The sequence below is a fragment of the Microtus oregoni genome, unplaced genomic scaffold (genome assembly GCF_018167655.1).
Source record: "Microtus oregoni isolate MIOR12 unplaced genomic scaffold, Mior012 000145F_ref0000173, whole genome shotgun sequence".
In the NCBI taxonomy this organism is placed as follows: domain Eukaryota; kingdom Metazoa; phylum Chordata; class Mammalia; order Rodentia; family Cricetidae; genus Microtus; species Microtus oregoni.
The window spans coordinates 1217545-1237219 of NW_024544795.1; the positions used below are offsets into that span (position 1 = coordinate 1217545).

Sequence of the window (19675 nt, forward strand, 5' to 3'; positions counted from 1 at the left end):
CTAGCAACTTTTTTTTCCTATTATAAATACAGTTAAACTTTGGTGATATCTCTTGTAGATCTATACAATAGCCATTAAATTCAGTATACTGGAAGAATAAAGTAGTCAATATATTGGTAGACTTAAAGGTAGCACAGGATATATCAATACCCTTCGAGGAAATCCTCGTCATGTTTTTCCATCTTATCTTCTAACAGTGTGGTTGCTTTGGCTCATATAGCCCAGGCCACACCTTAAAATTCATTTAACTGGGCTGGAGAGATGGATCAGAGGTTAAGAGCATTTCCTGCTCTTCCAAAGGTCCTGAGTTCAATTCCCAGCAACCACATGGTGGCTCACAACCATCTGTAATGGGGTCTGGTGCCCTCTTCTGGAATGCAGGCATACACACAGACAGAATGTTGTATACATAATCAATAAATAAATATTTAAAAAAACAAATAAAAAATTCATTTAACTGCACAGTGTTAGGATTAGATTCAGAATGTATTTTAAAGTATGTGCCATGGTTTTAAATGAATCATATATGACATATCTACATGCATTGTGACCTTTACCCACAAGTATAGCTCTGGAGGCAAAATGATTACTTAAATTCTCTCACAGGGACAGATCTTTCTTTCTGAGAGGAATGTTCAATTAATCATCCCAACAGAACCTGACCTTTAGCCTAATCTTATTAGTTTAGGGGTATGAGATCATACGTCATTCAGCAGGGTGAAGTGAACATACTGGACAGATGCAGGCTGTTGTGGTGCAGAACCATTGGTTGATTCCAGGAGACTCCCTCTAACTAACTGTATAAAAAGCTTTTCAGTTCAGTTCCTTCACAACCAATACCCTTCTTTGATCTCCTGTGGAAGAGCAAAGGCAGGCACCACCATGGTAAAGTTTCTGCTGCTTGCTTTGGCATTTGGTCTGGCTCATGCTCAGGCTGAGGTAAATTCATTTGATCTGTGCACAGGTTTGATATTCTTCAATAGTTTAGTTCTGTGGGTGCGGGTGTCATTCAGTTTGTCCTTGCAAATACATATTCATGATATAACCTTTCTGACTTTCACTCAGATACAATTTTCCAGCCAGATTTCTCAAAAATCAAACGAAGAAAATAAAAAAAAAACCAATGGATTGAATTTGCAGAGCATAGGAGACCAAATATGAGTAGTTCCAAAATGTCTCAAGTTCAAAATGTTATGTAAATTGAGTTATCATATTGTCCCGAGTTATTCTTCTTCCCCAGAAGCATAATTTTGAACTAACAAACAAACTCTTATTGATTTATCTTTCTCATTAGCTTATGTATTTCCAAAGATTCGAATCAGAGATGAAAGTAACAACTCAAATTCCAGTGGCCTTTGTTGTTTTTTCAGCTTGAAGGAAAGTGGGTTACCACTGCCATCGCTGCTGACAATGTGGACAAGATAGAGGCAGGAGGACCACTGAGACTCTATGTTCGTGAAATTACTTGCACTGAGGCATGTAGTAAAATGGAAGTCACATTTTATGTCAAGTAAGCAAATTGTCAACAGTGTAACCTGAGCAGACTGCTTACGTTTCACAGATTTTTCTATTGTTAAGCGTATAGGTGAATGTTCTGTTTCTGGTCATGAAACTGAAAATCTCATCTTCAGAAATGCAATTTTGTTATTTCATGATGGGTTAGCTCTGGAGACCACAGGAAAGTAAAAATCTGTCTCCAATTCTATGAGCTTTTCCTGAGAAATTCTTCTGGCTGGAGGCCTGTGGCTGAATTTTATGCTCTAATATTAAAATCATGAGATTCTAAGGATCTCATTTCTAGTTAGCCAAAAGGTAGGTGTGAGCATTTGGGTCAATGTCATGCATGTTATATTATTCAGGCATAGGTGTCATAAAAATATTCTTCCACAAACAGGTCAGAAAAATCTAATTTGCAAATCCATGCCTGGTATGGGAAGTACTTCTCTATATGTGTTGTTTTTATTAGTTAATGGATAAAGAATCTACCTTGGCCTGTGATAGGGCAGAATATAGCTAGGCGGGGAAAACTAAACTGAATGCTGGGAGAAAGAAGTCGGTGTCAAAGAGATATCATGTAGCCGCCAGAGGGAATAGACGTGAGTTGCCAGCCGGAACTTTGCCAGTAGGCCACGAGCCTCATGGAAAATATAAAATAATGGAATTTGGTTAATTATAGATGATAAAGTCATTAGCAATATGCTTAAGTGATTGGCCAAGTGGAGATTTAAATAATATAGTTTCTGTGTGATTATTTTGGGTCTGAACTGCCAGAAACATGTCTGTGATGCTCTAGTTTCAAAATTTTTTTTCTGACATTTAGATGACAATGTTCAATGAAAAGGTGCTTAACACTGTAAAAACTTAAAATGTTTATAACCATTATTTTTTTCTAGCCACAACTGTTGTTTTTGGTTAGACACAAAAGCATTTAAAACACATTCATAAAATCTTGTGTACATATTTATTGTTGGAACAGTCAAAGAGAATGAACATATTGAAAATCATACTCAGTGAATACTGAAATTTGGATAAGGAATAAAATAGTCTTCATAACAATTGGGAAAATTGCTACAAATAAAGAAATTCATATGTATGATTGCAAACAGGATAATATTTTCTAAACAAACATTATGAAAAGTGAGGTAAACAGTTTCATCTCTTCTAGCTCTGAACACTGTTCATAGATATGAAAATATCTCATGTTCTGTAATATTTAATTAAATATTTAATATTAATTCAAAGGATAAATACAATAAACCATGATTCCTCTGTTTGATTTTCAGTGTGAATAACCAATGTTCTCAGACCCAAATCACTGGGTATAGGCAAGAAGATGGCAACTACAGAACCCAGTGTAAGTATGGGATCTTGGCACTTCCTCTATGAACAAAAGCATTGTGGGTGAGGGCATACATGCTGACACTTCAGCCACGGATAGATACATGGACCTAGAACAATTTTGGTTACTGGGAATGTTATCAGTCCTTCCAACCAACGGAGATATGATATGAAGTCAGAGTACATTGTAGGTCATCTGAAGTTTACATGGAGAAGAACACAATAAAGTAACGACATGAGTAATGCTAACAAAAAGTCTCCAAATAGTTTCCTGCATGAAAATTTACTTCTAAACAATATTCAGTGTCTTTTCTTTCATACAGTATTTTGGTTTGTTATTGGACAGACCTGCCGCTCACTATTAGGTCTCGGTGGCCTCAAACATCTTTGCAAACTTCATGATTCAGTTTATCAAGTACTTATATTACAAGGATTATCTATCATCCTAGATTTATAGAGGATTTTAATTAACGATGATATAAGAAAGTTTCCCTTTCTTACATTTTATAAACATCATAACATTTAGATCACTGGATGATAAAATTGACTTTTGAAAAGCAGTTAGGGTAAAATCTGTTTAATAATTTCAAACTTACTACCCCAAATTTGAAAAAAAAATGCTAAAATAATATCAACACTATTCAACTGAATTGTACACAGCATAACTTTTGGCTTGATTTTAAATGAAGAGAAGGCACATTCTTCTGGCAAAAATAATGCTTTTCTAACCTCACATGAATATTAAAAAGCAGTCCTGTAACAGAAAATGACCAGATCCTAAAATCCACTTATTTCTGTGAACCATTCTATCATTCATTTAGTATCTGTAAGTGAAAATATCATAGACACACACACATAAAACACACACACACACACACACACACACACACACACACCAGAGAGTTTTTCATCTTACAAGTTGTAAGATGAAAACTTTTGTGCATATTTCTAATGAGTACAGTCTTTTTTGCATATGTATCCCTTTGCCCACCAGGTATTATTATGGTATGACACCAAAGTTTTACACTTTCAGGAAACTGACAAGTGGCCTTTTGTATCTGATTGAAATGGGAAGAATTACCCAACAGAGTGATCCCACAGGTCTTGACACAGGAATTCAGAGAAAAGGGAAAGTGTCTGTACCTAGGATTCAGTACCAGGTTTAAAAAGTAAGAATGATTGGTTACCACATTATGATAGGATATGTAAAATGAATGACTACAAGAATACCTTTATACATGTGTGTCATATGATAGTGAATCAGAGATGATTGCAGAGTCAGGGTCAATATTAATGTTTAGTCAACAGGTAACATCCAACAAAGTAGAGAAATGGATGACACTGAGTTTTGAAATGTGTCTGTTATTGCAGTTGAAGGGGATAATGTATTTAAACCTGTGAGTACAACAGAAGACAACATAGTCTTTACCGGTGCGAATGTGGATAGAGCCGGCCAGACAACAAACTTGATTTTTGTTGTTGGTAAGAATGGTAGTGGGTTTCCTGTAACAGTAACAAAAGTACGACCCTGTAAATGAGGATTAAGTCAGATTCACCCACCAAATACAGTATCCTGTTATTTCCAAACTCTTATCAACTAAATAACAGTCCATTTGTTTTGTGAGCCAATTTTTACATTATACTGTAATTCAAGTAGCATGGTCATTGAAGACTAGGGACGATGGCGGGGTGGGGGGTATTGGAAGAGTTGATGTTCGTGTTTCCTCACTGGAAAGAATAGAGTAAAATGGAGTATTTTCCCACAATTCAGACCATTTTGAGTTCATTTGTTCAAGTGTGTACTAAATTAAAACATGAACTCTAGAGTATAGATTTGGGAGAAAAGTGAAGCTTCCATTCATAGGCATCTGTGACTCTCTAGTGTTATGTTTTAGAAAGTGGGTAGGATTGAGATGAGTGAATTCTCTAGAGAAGTTTTTATTTTTAATTTTTTGATGCATCATGAAACGCTGAAAAGTGATCTCATACCGTCATTTAGACATTTTTAAATGTGTCCATGGAACTCTCAAAAATTATTATTGCCTATATTGACTCACCCAGGGTAGTTGAAATTAGAGCAGTTGGTATTTTTATTCTATGTAGTGGTGGGATACTAAAGACGCAATGTAAATTCTCCAGAATTCTACTGATCATGTCTCTGCCATTGGAATTCATGCAATGTAGGAAAAGGTCAACCTTTGACTCCTGAAAAACATGAAAAACTTGAGGCATATGCTAAGGAACGTAGCATTCCACCAGAAAACTTTCGAGATGTTCTTGCTACAGGTAACCTTAATTAATATTTTTGTCCATAGCATCCATAAATACATACATACATACATATGTATACGTATAACAATGGATATTCATAAATACATGTATGTGTATCTACATACTGAGTCTGTCTCTCTATGTATCTGTTTATGTATTGATGTATCTATTATTCTATGTATCTATCTACCTACTTATCTACTCAGTAAGATCTCTGAATGATGTTATATCTAGCTATATGTTATCTTTGAGTTGTTCTTTCCAGCAACATCCCCTGGGGAGCTGTTCTCGTATTCTTATGAGATCAGTTCTGTTAATCCTTACTCCATTCAACTGCTTTTACAGATACTTGTCCTAAATAATGATCTTCTGTAGGTGAGTAGAAACAGAAGGCATGTCTAATCACCTTGATATTTGAGTGGATTTGTGCTTATTATTTAAAAAAAAATGGAGACAAGTATGGGACCATGGGAAAAATGAATGCAAAATAAAGACAGGTTATTATTTGTCTTTTAAAAATGAAAATCTTACTGTGACAAAAACGAAGGATAGCATATGTTTATTTATAAAGCAGTTTGAAGGACATGTATTCATAATTGCTAATATTTTTGGTATAGAAGAATATTCCGTCATTAAAAGTGTGTCTTGACATTTGAGAAATCCTACTTTACTCATGATTGTGGCATATGATTTGTCACAGATATTGTATAAGCAGGTTGATCTTTTCAATAAATTCATTTAAACCTGTCAATATAAATTGTCGTATAAGATTAAAGAGTGTCATATTTCCTGTCAACAGAGCTCCTATAGAATTCAAAGCACAAGATATTGGTGATTTCTAGGGAAGAAACTGTTCATGGGCAATCCCTTCTCTATACTCTATATTGTTATATTTAATTTTGTATTCATACATTCCCAAGGATGAAAATTTTCCTGTCGGACTAACCATGTTTTAATATTTGCTTTCATGTCTGCAGAGATGACAACAGGATGAGAATTACACATCATGTCCTCTTTACCATGGAATTAGCATCACATACAAATCCCCATTTCTTTCTGAATAAATTTCCCCTTGACTATGAATTCAAGATACCACCATCCAAAGTCCTGACTTACTTTTCCTTTCTCTTTGTATGATCTATGAGCTGTTACTTTTTGAATGATTCAATAAAATGTTTCAAGAAGCAATGAGGACCTTGTGAAAAGGATTTCATTTAAAAACCACTTAAACCTTCACTAAGATAATTAAAATCACCACTCGGCTGTAAGAAATGATGTCTGTATTACTAGAACTTACTGTAATAATTGGAAACTTTACAATTCCTGGAGAGCCATGGGCAAGAACTCTGCTGTGGTAAATTGTGTGTTGTGCTCTTATTTACCTTCAGCTGAAAATTTGTTATTTGCAGATGAATGGTCATAAAACTTTAAAAGATTTCACGCAACAAACTCTTTGGATCTGCCTCCATGTTACACATTATTTAAAATAAAGGGTAAAATATGTTTTCAATAGTTCATATGAGGAGATTGTCTCTTGTTAAATGACTTCAGTAAGTAAGCAAATGAATCAAGATATTCTCAATAATGTAAATCTGAGGAGTCATTCTCACTTGAAGAATAAGTTCATGAAAATTATAACAATCCCTATAAATATTCATATATTTATTACAATTTTCTGTTTGTGATACAATGATTCATTAGAATGTAGTTAGCTCTCAAAATAGAAAGCTATAGAAAAGGCAATGCAATTTTTTTTTTATTTTCGAAGCAGTGTTTATCCGTAGCTTTTGGTTCCGGTCCTGGAACTAGCTCTTGTAGACCAGGCTGGCCTTGAACACACAGAGATCCGCCTGCCTCTGCCTCCCGAGTGCTGGGATTAAAGGCATGCACCACCACCGCCTGGCTTCTTTGAGAGCTTTAAACAAGGAAAAAGAAAAGATATTAGACAGTGTCGCTGCATCCGGTCTCTCATCTAAAGATATAACCAAGTCAAAGTACATTCAATATTCATAGGCAACAGATATGAATTAGAAAGAATGAAATAGTTTCTTGTTGACTAAAACATGTTATTTAACCTTTCTTCTGTTTCTTTAAAACACAGTGACGTCAGAACAAATACTGGACTAATGTTTGATAAAAGTTCTGTATTTCCAATGTACATTTACATCACTTCACACAAATCTCAAAATAATTACTACTATACTTGTGTCCCATCTCTTCTTCCAATTTTTCCAAGTTCTTCAGGAATATTCGCATTTATTTAAAAGTATGTGTGAATGTGTGTGTGTGTGCCTGGATGTGTATTTAAAGAGAGGAGATTGATAGAGAAATTTATAGCCCATATGAGTCCATTTAGTATTTCTAATATGGATTCATGTTTAGTGCTGGACCCTTGGTCTTCAATTACTTACAACTTATGAGTGGTCTCATTTTAGAGGTAAAAGGAACATGGCTACTTCTTTTACTATCAGAAGTTGCTTTCTATGTTGCCAAGCTTTCAAATGGCATGAAAGTTCTTAAGCTCACCATTCACATCGTCATAACATAGCTAGTTTGCGCAATCTGAGAGGTAACTCAGTGGTGATTAGTTGAACTTTCATCCTGAGCTATAGAAGATTAATCATGCTTGGTTCCATAAACATGTCCAACTACCATTGTTGATTTCATCAACCAGTGTAATTTCTCTGAACATTCTGAATGTTAAGTTCTTAACCAAGACTTTAGAGATGATTTAAATATCGATCCTAGTTTGTAGTACTCTCATGTTGACCAAGATAATCTTCCTTCATCAATTTGTAGAGTGTATTATTATTTCTGCAGATATATTCTTATAATAGCCAGAAACCTCTCAAAGCAGTCAGTTTTGCAAGTTAAGAATTCCAGGAATTCTTATTTCTCTGTGTTCTCAGCAAAATAAACATGAAGAAAACAAATGACTTCTTTCCAAACCTGGATTATAGATCAAAAAAGCGTGTTCTCAGAAAGTGAAACACAAAGGTCTGAGAGACACTTAAAAGTGTTCAATATTCTTAGGCATTAGGGAAATAAAATTAAAACTATTTAGATATTTTGTCTTACTGGTGTCAGCATGGCCTAGCTCAATAAAAGAAATGATGCATGGAAAGGGCTGCACTTGGTCCAGGTATGTGGAAGTGAAAACTGATTCAGCTGCTGTCAAAATCAATGACGAGTATCCTAAAGATGACATCAGTCTTACCACAAGTCCTTCAAAGAAGAATTACAACCCAACTATCTTGACTTTTTTTTTCAAGAATCTACACAGATGACCCCAGCTAAGAATCTAAGCAATAGTGGAGAGGGTACCTTGCTGTGAGACAATGGTCTTCTACTCTGTAAAAAATTATCAGTTATATTGCTTTCGTGAAATGCTGATTGGCCAATAGTCAGGCAGGAAGCATAGGAGGGGCAGCCAAGTAGGAAGTAGAGGTAGGGAAATGAGAACAGGAGAATTCTGGGAAGAGGAAGACTCAGTCTGCAGCTGACACCCAGATACAGAGGAAGCAAGATGAGAATGCTTCCTGATAACAGGTTTCAAGCAACGTGGCTAATGCACACATTAATTATAGGCCAATATAAGTTATAAGAGTTAGTAAGAAGCCTGAGCTAAGAGGAAACCAGCGAATGTTAATGTACATCTTTGTGTGCTTTTGGGGGGGACTGAAAGGCTATGGGACCAGGCAGGACAGAAACCTCTGTCAACAGTACCTGAATTGGCCTTCCCCTCTAATCAGATTGATGACTATCTTAATTGTCATCATAGAGCCTTCATCAGCACCTGATGGAAACAGATGCATAGATCCACAGCTAACCACTGGCATGAACTCCTGAAGTCCAGACATAGAGATGGAGGAGTGATATTCCGAGCAAATGGGCCAAGTCTACGATGGGGAAACCCACGGATATAGCTAACCTGAGCATGTAGGAGCTCACTGACTCTATACTTATAGCTGAGGAACCTACATAAGAACAAACTAGGCCCCGTGAATGTGGGTGACAGCTGTGTGGCTTGGGCAATTTGTGGGGCCACTAGAAGTGGAACCAGTATTTATCCTCATGCATAAACTGGCTCCTTGAAGCCGATTTTCTATGAATGGTTAGCTTGCTCAACCAGATATAGGGAAGAGAGCCTTGATCCTGCCTCAAATAATGTGACAATCTTTGTTGACTCCCCATGTACGGCATCACCCTCTCTGAAAAGTGGATAGGGGTGGGGAGAAGATGGAGCAAATGGAAGGATGAGAGGGAGAAGAAACTGTGATATGAATATAAAATAAGATGATTTTTAAAATAAAATAAAATAAATAATTAAACTCCAGTCATACTTGGGAGGGAAGAACTTTTCCCAACTGAACCATTCCCCTAGCCTATGTGGATGTGAGTTTTTATTAGCATTGATACAAAAAAACCAACAGAATGTAAAGAATCACCTCCAAATATGTTATATATAGCCAGTGTTAATTTAATCCCTATCAAAGAACACACATGCACTTGCATACACACACAGAGGCATGCATTCATGTATGCATATGAACATTCATGCACATACAGAAAAACATAACTGGGATCATAGTGTTAAAAAAACCTTAATAAAATACTAGAAAATGAATATACACCCATATCAAAGGAATTGTTCACAATGATTAAGATGGATTTATTCCAGGGATACAGGCTTGATTTAAAATACATAATTCTATAAATATAATGATCATACAACATAATTAAGGCAAGAAAGCACATGATTAATTCAATAGATGAAGAAAAAGCCAGTGATAAAATATATCATACTTTCAAGATAAAATCCCCAGGGAGAGTCGAAATGGAGAAAATATACTTCAAAATATTAAAGGCTATCTCTGAGAAACATACTTCAAAATCCATTCTACATGTAGAAAACTGGCAAGGAAACTGACTAAAATCTTGAAGAAGAGAGAGTGCCCACTCTCCCTATTCCTTTACAATGTCATGTTGGATTTCTTGCAGTGAGCAATAGAGAAAGGGAATGAAATTATAATCACACACATTTGAACAGATGAATTCCAATCATCCCCATTTTCAAATGCCATGGTATTATACTTAACACATGGCTGCATTGTACCAGAAGACATGTAGCAGAGTCAACAATTTCAGCAGCATGACAAGCAAAGAATCAGCATACAAATGTTAACAACCCTTCTATCTACCAATAGCCAAGCAACCTTAGAAAGAGTTCATGTACGGAATATCATTTACAATAGTATGGAAGGAAAGAAAATATATTGGGTTAAACATAAATTAAAACAAGAAGGCAAATTTCTTTCTTTTAAAAAATTGTTTATCTGGGGAAGACTAGGTGGGCACTGACAGTGGCACCAGAATTTATCGGTACTGCATGTACTGGCTTTTGGAGATCCTATTCTCTTTGGATGAAAACCTTCTTTGCTCAGCCTAGATATAGTAAGGAGCGCCTTGACCTTCCATAAAGCAATGTGCCTTACCCTCTCTGAGGAGTGGTCGGGGTGTGGGATGAAATGGTGTGGGAGGAGGGAAGGGAGTGGGAGAAGAAGAGGGAGTGTGGACTTGGATTTGGTAATTTTTAATAATCTAATAAATAAAAAATGCTTTTATTCAGCTATATATTTTCTGTTCCCCTCCCTTCCTCTACCCTCCTCTTCTACCATCTTTCATGATTCCCACTTTCCCTATTTACTTAGATCTTGTCTTTTTCTACTTCCCATGTAGATTAAATCCATGTATTTCTCTCTTAGGGTACTCTTTGTTGTCTAGGTTCTCTGGGATTGTGCATTGTAGGCTGCTTTTCTTTGCATTATGTTAAAAAGCCACTGTGAGTGAGTACAGATGATATTTGCCTTTCTGAGATTTTGTTACCTCACTCAGTATGATGTTTTCTAGATCCATCCATTTGTCTGAAAATTTCAAGATGTCATTATTTTTTCTGCTGTGTAGTACTTCATGGTGTAAATGTACCACATTTTCCTTATCCATTCTTTGATTGAGGGGCATTTAGGTTGCTTCCAGGTTCTGGCTATGACAAATAATGCTGCTATGAAAAGTTGAGCATATGTCCTTGTGGTATGATTGAGCATACTTGGGTATATACCAAAAAGTTGCATGGATGGTTCTTGAGGTAAATTGTTTCCTAATTTTCTGAGAAATCACCATACTGATTTCCAAAGTGGCTATATCGTTTGCACTCCCACCAGTAATGGAGGAGTGTTCCATTTACCCCTTATCCTCTCCAGCATAAGTTGTCATCAATGTTTTTGATCATGGACATTCTTACAGATGAAATATGGAATCCCAGTGTTGTTTTGATTTGCATTTCTCTGATGGCTAAGGATGTTGAGCATTTCCTAAGTGTCTTTCACCCATTTTAGATTTATCTGTTGAGAGTTCTCTCTTTAGGTTTGTACCCGATTATTTTATTGGATATTTTGTTCTTTTGATGGCCAGTTTCTAGAATTCTTTGTTTATTTTGGAGATCAGTCCTCTGTATTATGTGGGGTTGGTGAAGGTCTTTTCCCATTCTTGTAGGCTGTTGTTTTGTCTTGTTGACCATGTCCTTTGCTTTACAAAAGATTTTCAGTTTTAGAAAGTTCCATTTATTAATTTTTTTCTCTTAGTGTCTGTGCTACTAGAGTCACATTTAGGAAGTGTTTTGTGCCAATGCATTGAAGTGTACTTCCTACATTCTCTTCCATGAGGTTCAGCGTGTTTGGTTTTATACTGAGGTCTTTGATCCATTTGGACTTGAGTTTTGTGCATGGCGATAGATATGGATCTATCTTTATTCTTTTACATGTTGATATCCAGTTCTGCCAATACCATTTGTTAAAAAAGCTTTCTTTATTTTATATTTTCTATTTTTTTTGCTTTTTTGTCAAAAATCAGGTGTTAGTAGATGTGTGGATTAATATCAGGGTCTTCGATTCAGTTGCATTAGTCCTCCTGTCAGTTTTTATGCCAATACCAGAATATTTTCAGTATTGTAGTTCTGTAGTAAAGTTTGAAGTCAGAGATTGTGATGTCTCCAGAAGTTCCTTTATTGTACATGATTGTTTCAGCTATCCTAGTTTTCTGATTTTATTTGTTTATTTATTCATTTATTTATTTATTTTTGCTTTTACATATGAAGTTGAGTAATGTTCTTTAGAGGTCTTTGAAGAATTTTGATGGGATTTTACAGGGCATTGCACTTAATCTGTAGATTGCTTTCGGTAAGATTGCCATTTGTTTTGTCCTCACTGTCCTTGTCTGCTTCTTGTTTTTTAGATAACCTATTATTCTTATTATTGATTTTATTGAACTATATATTTTCCCTGTTTTTCCTCCTTCCTCTTCCATTCCCATCCACCCTCTTCCATGGTCCCCATACCCCCAATTTACTCAGGAGATCTTTTCTTTTTCTAATTCCCATGTGGATTAGATCCATGCATGTCTCTCTTAGCATCCTCATTGTTGTTTAGGTTCTCTGGGGTTGTGAATTATATGCTGTTGTTTTTATTTATGTCTAAAACCTACTTATGAGGAAGTATATGTGATATTTGTCTTTCTAGGTCTCAGTTACCTCACTCAATATGATGTTTTCTAGATCCATTCATTTGCCTGCAAATTTCATGTTGTCATTTTTTTCTGCTGTGTAATACTCCATTGTGTAAATATACCATATTTTCCTTATCCATTCTTTGGTCAAGGGTCATTTAACTTGTTTCCAGGTTCTGGCTATGACAAACAATGCTGTTGTGAACATAGCTGAGCACATGTCCTTGTGGTACTTTTGAGAATCCTTTGGGTACATACCAAAAAGTGGTATTGCTGGGTATGGAGGAAGGTTGTTTCCTAATTTTCTAAAAAATTGCCATACTGACATTGAAAGTGGCTGTTCCAAAAATGCAGGAGTGTTCCCTTTGCCCCACAACCTCTTCAGCATAAGTTGTCATCAGTGTTTTCATCGTGGCCATTATTACACGTGTTAGATGAAATCTCAGTGTTGTATTTTTTTGCATTCCTCTGATGTTTAAGGATGTTGAACACTTTCTTAAGTGTCTTTCAGCCATTTTAGATTCTTCTGTTGAGAGTTCTCTGTTTAGGTCTGTACTTCATTTTTTAAAATTGGATTATTATTATTACTTTTGATGGCCGAATCTTTAGTTCTTTGTATATTTTTGAGATAAGACCTCTGTGTGATGTGTGTTTGGTGAAGATTTTTTTCCCATTCTGTAGACTGCCATTTGGTCTTGTTGACCATGTCCTTTGATTTATAGAAGCTTTTCAGTTTCAGAAGGTCGCATGTTAAATGTTTCTCTCAAGTTTCTGTGCTACTTGGGTTATATTTGGAAGTGGTCTCCTGTGTCAATGCATTCAAGTTTACTTCCCAATTTCTTTTCTATAAGGTTCAGTGTATTTGGTTTTAGGTTGAGGTCTTTGATCCATTTGGACTTGAGTTTTGTGCATGTTAGTAGATATGGATCTATTTTTATTCCTTTACAAGTCAATATTCAGTTTGCCAGCACCATTTGTTAAATAAAATTTCTTTTTTTCTATTTTATATTTTATGCCTTTTTTTGTCAAAAATCAGGTATTATTTGATGTGTGGCTTATTATCTCCATCTTCGAATCACTTCCATTGGTCCTTCTGTCTTTTTTTTTATGTCTGTATGAGTTTTATTTTTTTCAGTACTGTTGGTCTATAGTAGAGTTTAAAGTCAGGGATTGTGATGCCTTCAGAAGTTCCTTTATTGTACATTATTGTTTTGGCTTCCATGGGTACTTTTTTTTGCTTTTTTATAAGAAGTTGAGTAGTGTTCTTTAAAGGTCTTTGAAGAATTTTTCTGGCTCTATTTTATAGGCTCAATGTCTTTTATTTATGGCTAGAAACCAATTATGAGTGAGTACATCCCATGTTAATCTTTTTGGTTCTGGGTTACCTCACTCAGGATAGTGTTTTCTATTTCTATCCATTTGCATGCAAAATTCAAGATGTCATTGTATTTTACCACTGAGTAGTAATCTAGTATGTATATATTCCACACTTTCTTCAACCATTCTTCCATTGAAGGGCATCTAGGATGTTTCCAGGTTCTGGCTATTACAAATAATGCTGCTATGAACATAGTTGAACAAATGCTTTTGTAATATGATAGGGCATCTCTTGGTTATATTCCCAAGAGTGGTATTGCTCGGTCCTGAGGTAGTTTGAACTTGAATTTCCTGAGAAATCGCCCCACTGATTCCCAAAGTGTTGCATTCCCACCAACAATGGATGCATGTACCCCTTACTCTACAACCTCTCCAGCAAAGTCTATCATTGGTGTTTTTGATTTTAACCATTCTGACATGTTTAAGATGATATCTCAAAGTTGTTTTGATTTGCATTTCCCTGATCACTAAGGTGGTTGAGCATGACCTTAATTGTCTTTTGGCCATTTGAACTTCTTCCATTGAGAATTCTCTGTTCACTTCAATGCCCCATTTTTTAATTGGGTTAATTAGCATTTTAAAGTCTAGTTTCTGGAGTTCTTTATATATTTTGGAGATCAGACCGTTGTCTGATTCAAGGTTGGTGAAGATGTTCTCCCAGTCAGTAGGTTGCTGTTTTTTCTTGGTGACAGTGTCCTTTGCTTTACAGAAGCTTCTCCATTTCAGGAGGTCCCTTTTATTCAAAGTTGCCCTTAATTTCTGTGATATTGGGGTTAAGCGTAGCAAGTGATCTCCTGTGCCCATATGTTGAAGAGTACTTCCCACTTTCTCTTCTATCAGGTTCAGTGTGTTCAGATTGATATTGAGGTCTTTGATCCATTTGGACTTGAGTTTTGTGCATGGTGATGGAGAGGGATCTATTTTCATTCCTCTACAGGTTGGTATCCAGTTATTCCAGCACCTTTTGTTGAAGATGCTTTCTTTCTTCCATTGTATACTTTTAGCTCCTTTATCGAAAATCAGGTGTTCATAGGATTGAGGGTTAAAATCCGAGTCTTGTATTTGATTCCATTGGTCGACTTCTCTATTTTTTTGCCAATACCAAGCTGTTTTCATTACTGTAGATCTGTAATAGAGTTTGAAGTCAGGGATGGTAATGCCTCCAGACGATGCTTTATTGTATAAGATTGCATTGGCTATCCTGAGTTTTTTGTCATTCCATATAAGGTTGATTATTGACCTCTCAGAGTCTGTTGAGAATTTTGATGGGACCTTCATGGAGATTGCAATGAATCTATAAATTGCCTTTGGTAGAATTGCCATTTTTACTATGTTGATCCTCACAATCCAATATCAAGGGAGATCCTTCCATTTTCTGGTATGTTCTTCAATTTCTTTCTTCAAAGACTTAAAGTTCTTGTCAAATAGATCCTTCACTTCCTTGGTCAGAGTTACCCCAAGATATTTTATGCTATTTGTGGCCAAAGTGAAAGGTGATGCCTCTCTGATTTCCCTCTCTGCTTCCTTTTCCTTCGTGTATAGGAGGGCAACTGATTTATTGGAGTTGATCTTCTATCCTGCCACATTACTAAAGGTGTTTATCAGCTGCAGGAGTTCTTTGGTGGAGTTTTTAGGGTTGGTTATGTACACTATCATATCATCTGCAAATAACGAAAGTTTAACTCCTTGTTTTCCAATTCGAATCCCCTTAATCCCCTTATGTTGTCTTATTGCTATTGCTAGAATTTCAAGCACTATTTTGAAGAGGTATGGAGAGAGTGGACAGCCTTGTCATGTTCCTGATTTTAGTGGGATGGCTTTGAGTTTTTCTCTGCTTAACTTAATGTTGGCTGTCGGCTTGCTGTAAATAGCTTTTATTATATTTAGGTATGACCCTTGTATCCCTAATCTCTCCAAGACCTTTATCATAAAGTGGTGTTGAATTTTGTCAAATGCTTTTTCAGCATATAATGAAATGATCATATGTTTTTTTTTCTTTCAGTTTATTTATATGATGGATTACATTGATAGATTTGTATATGTTGAACCAGCCCTGCATCTCAGGGATGAAGCTTACTTGATGATAATGGATAATTTTTCTAATGTTTTCTTGGATTCGGTTTGCCAGTATTTTATTGAGAATTTTTGCGTCCATGTTCATGAGTGAGATTGGTCTGTCGTTCTCTTTCTTGGTTATGTCTTTGTGAGGTTTTGGTATCAGGGTGACTGTAGCTTCATAAAAGGAATTTGGCAATGCCTCTTCTGTTTCTATATTGTGAAATATGTTAAGGAGTATAGGTATTAGCTCCTCTTGGAAGTTCTGGGAAAATTCTGCATTGAAACCATCTAATCCTGGGCTTTTTTTGGAAGGGAGTTTTTTCATAACAGCTTCTAATTCTTCGCAACTAATGGGTCTATTTAGATTGTTCACCTGGTCTTGGTTTAACTTTGGTATATGGTACTTATCTAAAAAAATGTCCATTTTTTTTGCATTTTCCAGTTTTGTGGCATACAGGCTTTTGTAGTAATATCTAATGATTCTCTGAATTTCCTGTGTCTGTGTTTATGTCCCCGTTTTCATTTCTGATCTTATTTATTTGCGTGTTCTCTCTCTGCCGTTTAATTACTTTGGATAGTGGTTTGTCGATCTTGTTGATTTTCTTCAAGAACCAACTTTTTACTTCATTGATTCTTTGGATTGTTTTCTGTGTTTCTATTTTGTTGATTTCAGCCCTCAGTTTGATTATTCCCAGTCTTCTACTTCTCCTGGGCGCGTCTGCTTCTTTTTTTTCTAGAGCTTTCAGGTGTGTTGTTAAGTCCCCAATGTATGCTTTCTCTGTTTTCTTCAAGTGTGCACTTAGTGCTATGAACTTTCCTCTTGGCACTGCTCTCATTGTGTCCCATAGGTTTGAGTATGTTGAGTCTTTATTTTCATTGAATTCAAGAAAGACTTTAATTTCTTTCTTTATTTCTTCCTTGATGCAGGTGTGGTTCAGTAGTTGATTGTTCAGTTTCCATGAGTTTGTAGACTTTCTGGGGGTAGCATTGTTGAATTCTAACTTTAATCCATGGTTATCCGATAAGACCCAGGTGGTTACTAATTTTTTTTTTGTAACTGTGGAAGTTTGCTTTGTTTCCGAGTATGTGGTCAATTTTCAAGAAGGTTCCATGAGCTGCAGAGAAGAAGGTATATTCTTTCCTATTTGGGTGGCATGTGTGTCAAGCAGAGTCTATAATTCAAATGCTATTCTTGGCAAGAGGAGCTTCAGAGCAGCTAATTAGGGATTTCAAAGCTTTGCTTGCAAGTAGCATTTTTTCTAAAAATGAAGGAAAAGGAACTGTTGTATACAAAGATGCTCTTCTTTTGTTCACATATTTTATATTACAGAAAGATACTGACCAAGAATATTCAGGTAGGGTTGGTTTCCTATTAAAATAAATCAGTTGTCTGGGGTAACATGAACAATAGGATTGTCTCCTATCTTGGAATGCTAAGGAAAACTATTTAGTCATAAACCATTGCCATATCAAAACAATGACAAAGATAGTAGCTTTATGACAATTTAATCCAACTTCCTTCAATAAATGATGTTGTGGCCAAAATTAGGTTCCTCGAGCTTTCTTTGGTTATGTGAAGGTTAAGCCACAATAAATGGGACTCCCAGAACATAGGACCTCACACTCATTCAAACAATGTATATGTGAGTGTGTGTGTGTGTGTGTGTGTGTGTGTGTGTGTGCGTGTGTATGAATGTAAAATATGTCAACAGAGTTTTGTAATTATTCTTTGAAGGACTTATGGTAAAACGGATGTTAGGATCCTACCCACTGATGTTGATCACAGCAGAATCAGGTTTCACTTCCACCAACCAGGGCCAAGTGCAGCCATTTCCCGCGCTGATTTTGATCACAGTTGAATCATTTTTCACTCCCACCAACCAGGACCAAGTACAGCCCTTTCCCTGCATCATAGACAAAATCTCTAAGGAGATTCAAGTTTATTTCTGTGATGGCTAAAGACATTGAACACTTTGAAGTGTGTCTCAGATATTTATGCTTCACTCTCTGAGAACATGAGTTTTAGTTTTATAATACATGTTTTGATATGGAGTCATATGTTTTCTTGGTATTAATTTTGCTGAGGAGATAGAAAGATGAGGATTCCTGCAGTGTAAACTTGTAAAACTGACACCTTTGGAAGGCTTCAGGCTGTTATAAGAACATATCTGCAGGAACAATGCATTCTACAATTTGATGAAGGAAGATTATTCCTGGTCACCATGAGAGTACTACTAAATAAGATCAGTATTTAAATCATCTCTAGTAGTCGTAATTAAGAAATTACCATGCAGAATATACATAGAAATTACAATAGTTGGTGAAAAGAGCAATGATAGAGGAATATGTTTATGGAATCAAGGATGATTTACATTCTACAGCTCAAGGTGTAAGTTTAACTAATCACCTCTGAGTTACCTCTCAGATTGCGCAAGCTTTACCCATGTTAGCATAATGTGAATGGTGAGCTTTAGAACTTCTATACCATTTGAAGTCTTGGCAGTTTAGAAAGCCACTTCTGATAGGACAAGATGTAGCCATATTCCCTTTACTTCTAAAATGAGACTTATGGGTAATAAGTAATTGAAGCATAAAAGGACAGCACTGGGTACAAATGCATATTAGAAACTCTAAATGGACACAATTGGGTATAAATTTCTGTGTCAACCTCTTCTTTCTTAATACACACACATATTCACACATATATTGAAATGAATTTGTATATTCATGAAGAAGTTGGAGAAATTGCAAGAAGAGGACACAGGAATAGCACTAATTAGTAGGAGAACGAAGGTGATGTGATGTAAATGTACACTGAATATACCAAATTTACAGAAGACATTGGTCAATTATTTTTTCTAAAGTAACATTGTTTTGCCAGTCACACAGTGAAAGTTTAAATAACAGGATTTTTCACAGAAAAATTATCATTGTTTCTTATTCATATCTCTTGTTTATGAATATTGAATGCACTTTGCTTTCTTTATATCTTAAGACTTCATTAAACTGTATGTAACAACATTTTCTAATATATTTTGTTTTTCCTTGTTCCAAGCCCTAAAAGAAGATCGCCTCTGCCTTTTCTAATTTGATAACTAACTACATCCTAAGTAATTGTTGCAATACAAAGAGAAAATTGTAACCAGCACATGCACATATGTGGGGCATGGTATCTGTGGAATATCATTCTTAAGAAATTATTCTTCAAATGTAACTGAGTCATATGTACACTATTAAAGCATATCCTGATTCATTTGCTTACTGAAGTCATTTAGCAAAAAGTAATCTCCTCAGATAGACTTTTGAAAACATATTTCATCCTCTCTTTTAAATAATGTGTAACATGGAGGCAGACCCAAAGAGATTTTTCTGTGAAATCTTATAGAGTGTAAGGACTGTTCAACCGCAAATCATAATTTTAAGCTGAAAGTAAGCATGAAGCACAATATAAAATTTATTTCTTCAGTGTTCTTAATCATGGATCTCCAGTAATTATCAAATTTCGTTTTTATCTATTTATTAACGATTTCTGCCTCCTCCCTGCCACTGCCTCCCATTCCCTCACCTCCCC

At 35.7% G+C, this 19675-nt stretch overlaps 1 protein-coding gene across 1 annotated transcript; it reads left to right on the forward strand.

Moving 5' to 3' along the window:
* Positions 1-882: 882 nt before the first annotated feature.
* LOC121444882 (odorant-binding protein-like) lies at positions 883-18063 on the forward strand. The gene is made up of 6 exons (XM_041646807.1): positions 883-939; positions 1371-1510; positions 2784-2854; positions 4210-4320; positions 5023-5124; positions 17840-18063. Exons 1-6 carry the CDS (start codon positions 883-885, stop codon positions 18061-18063), a joined length of 705 nt encoding a protein of 234 aa, XP_041502741.1.
* The last annotated feature ends 1612 nt before the right edge of the window (positions 18064-19675 follow it).

Excerpts from the sequence above, each read along its gene's own strand:
- LOC121444882 (XM_041646807.1), top strand. The coding sequence starts at position 883 with ATGGTAAAGTTTCTGCTGCTTGCTTTGGCATTTGGTCTGGCTCATGCT. Across the intron at positions 2,855-4,209 it reads TGGCAACTACAGAACCCAGT|TTGAAGGGGATAATGTATTT; the intron begins GTAAGTATGGGA and ends CTGTTATTGCAG. Across the intron at positions 4,321-5,022 it reads AAACTTGATTTTTGTTGTTG|GAAAAGGTCAACCTTTGACT; the intron begins GTAAGAATGGTA and ends CATGCAATGTAG.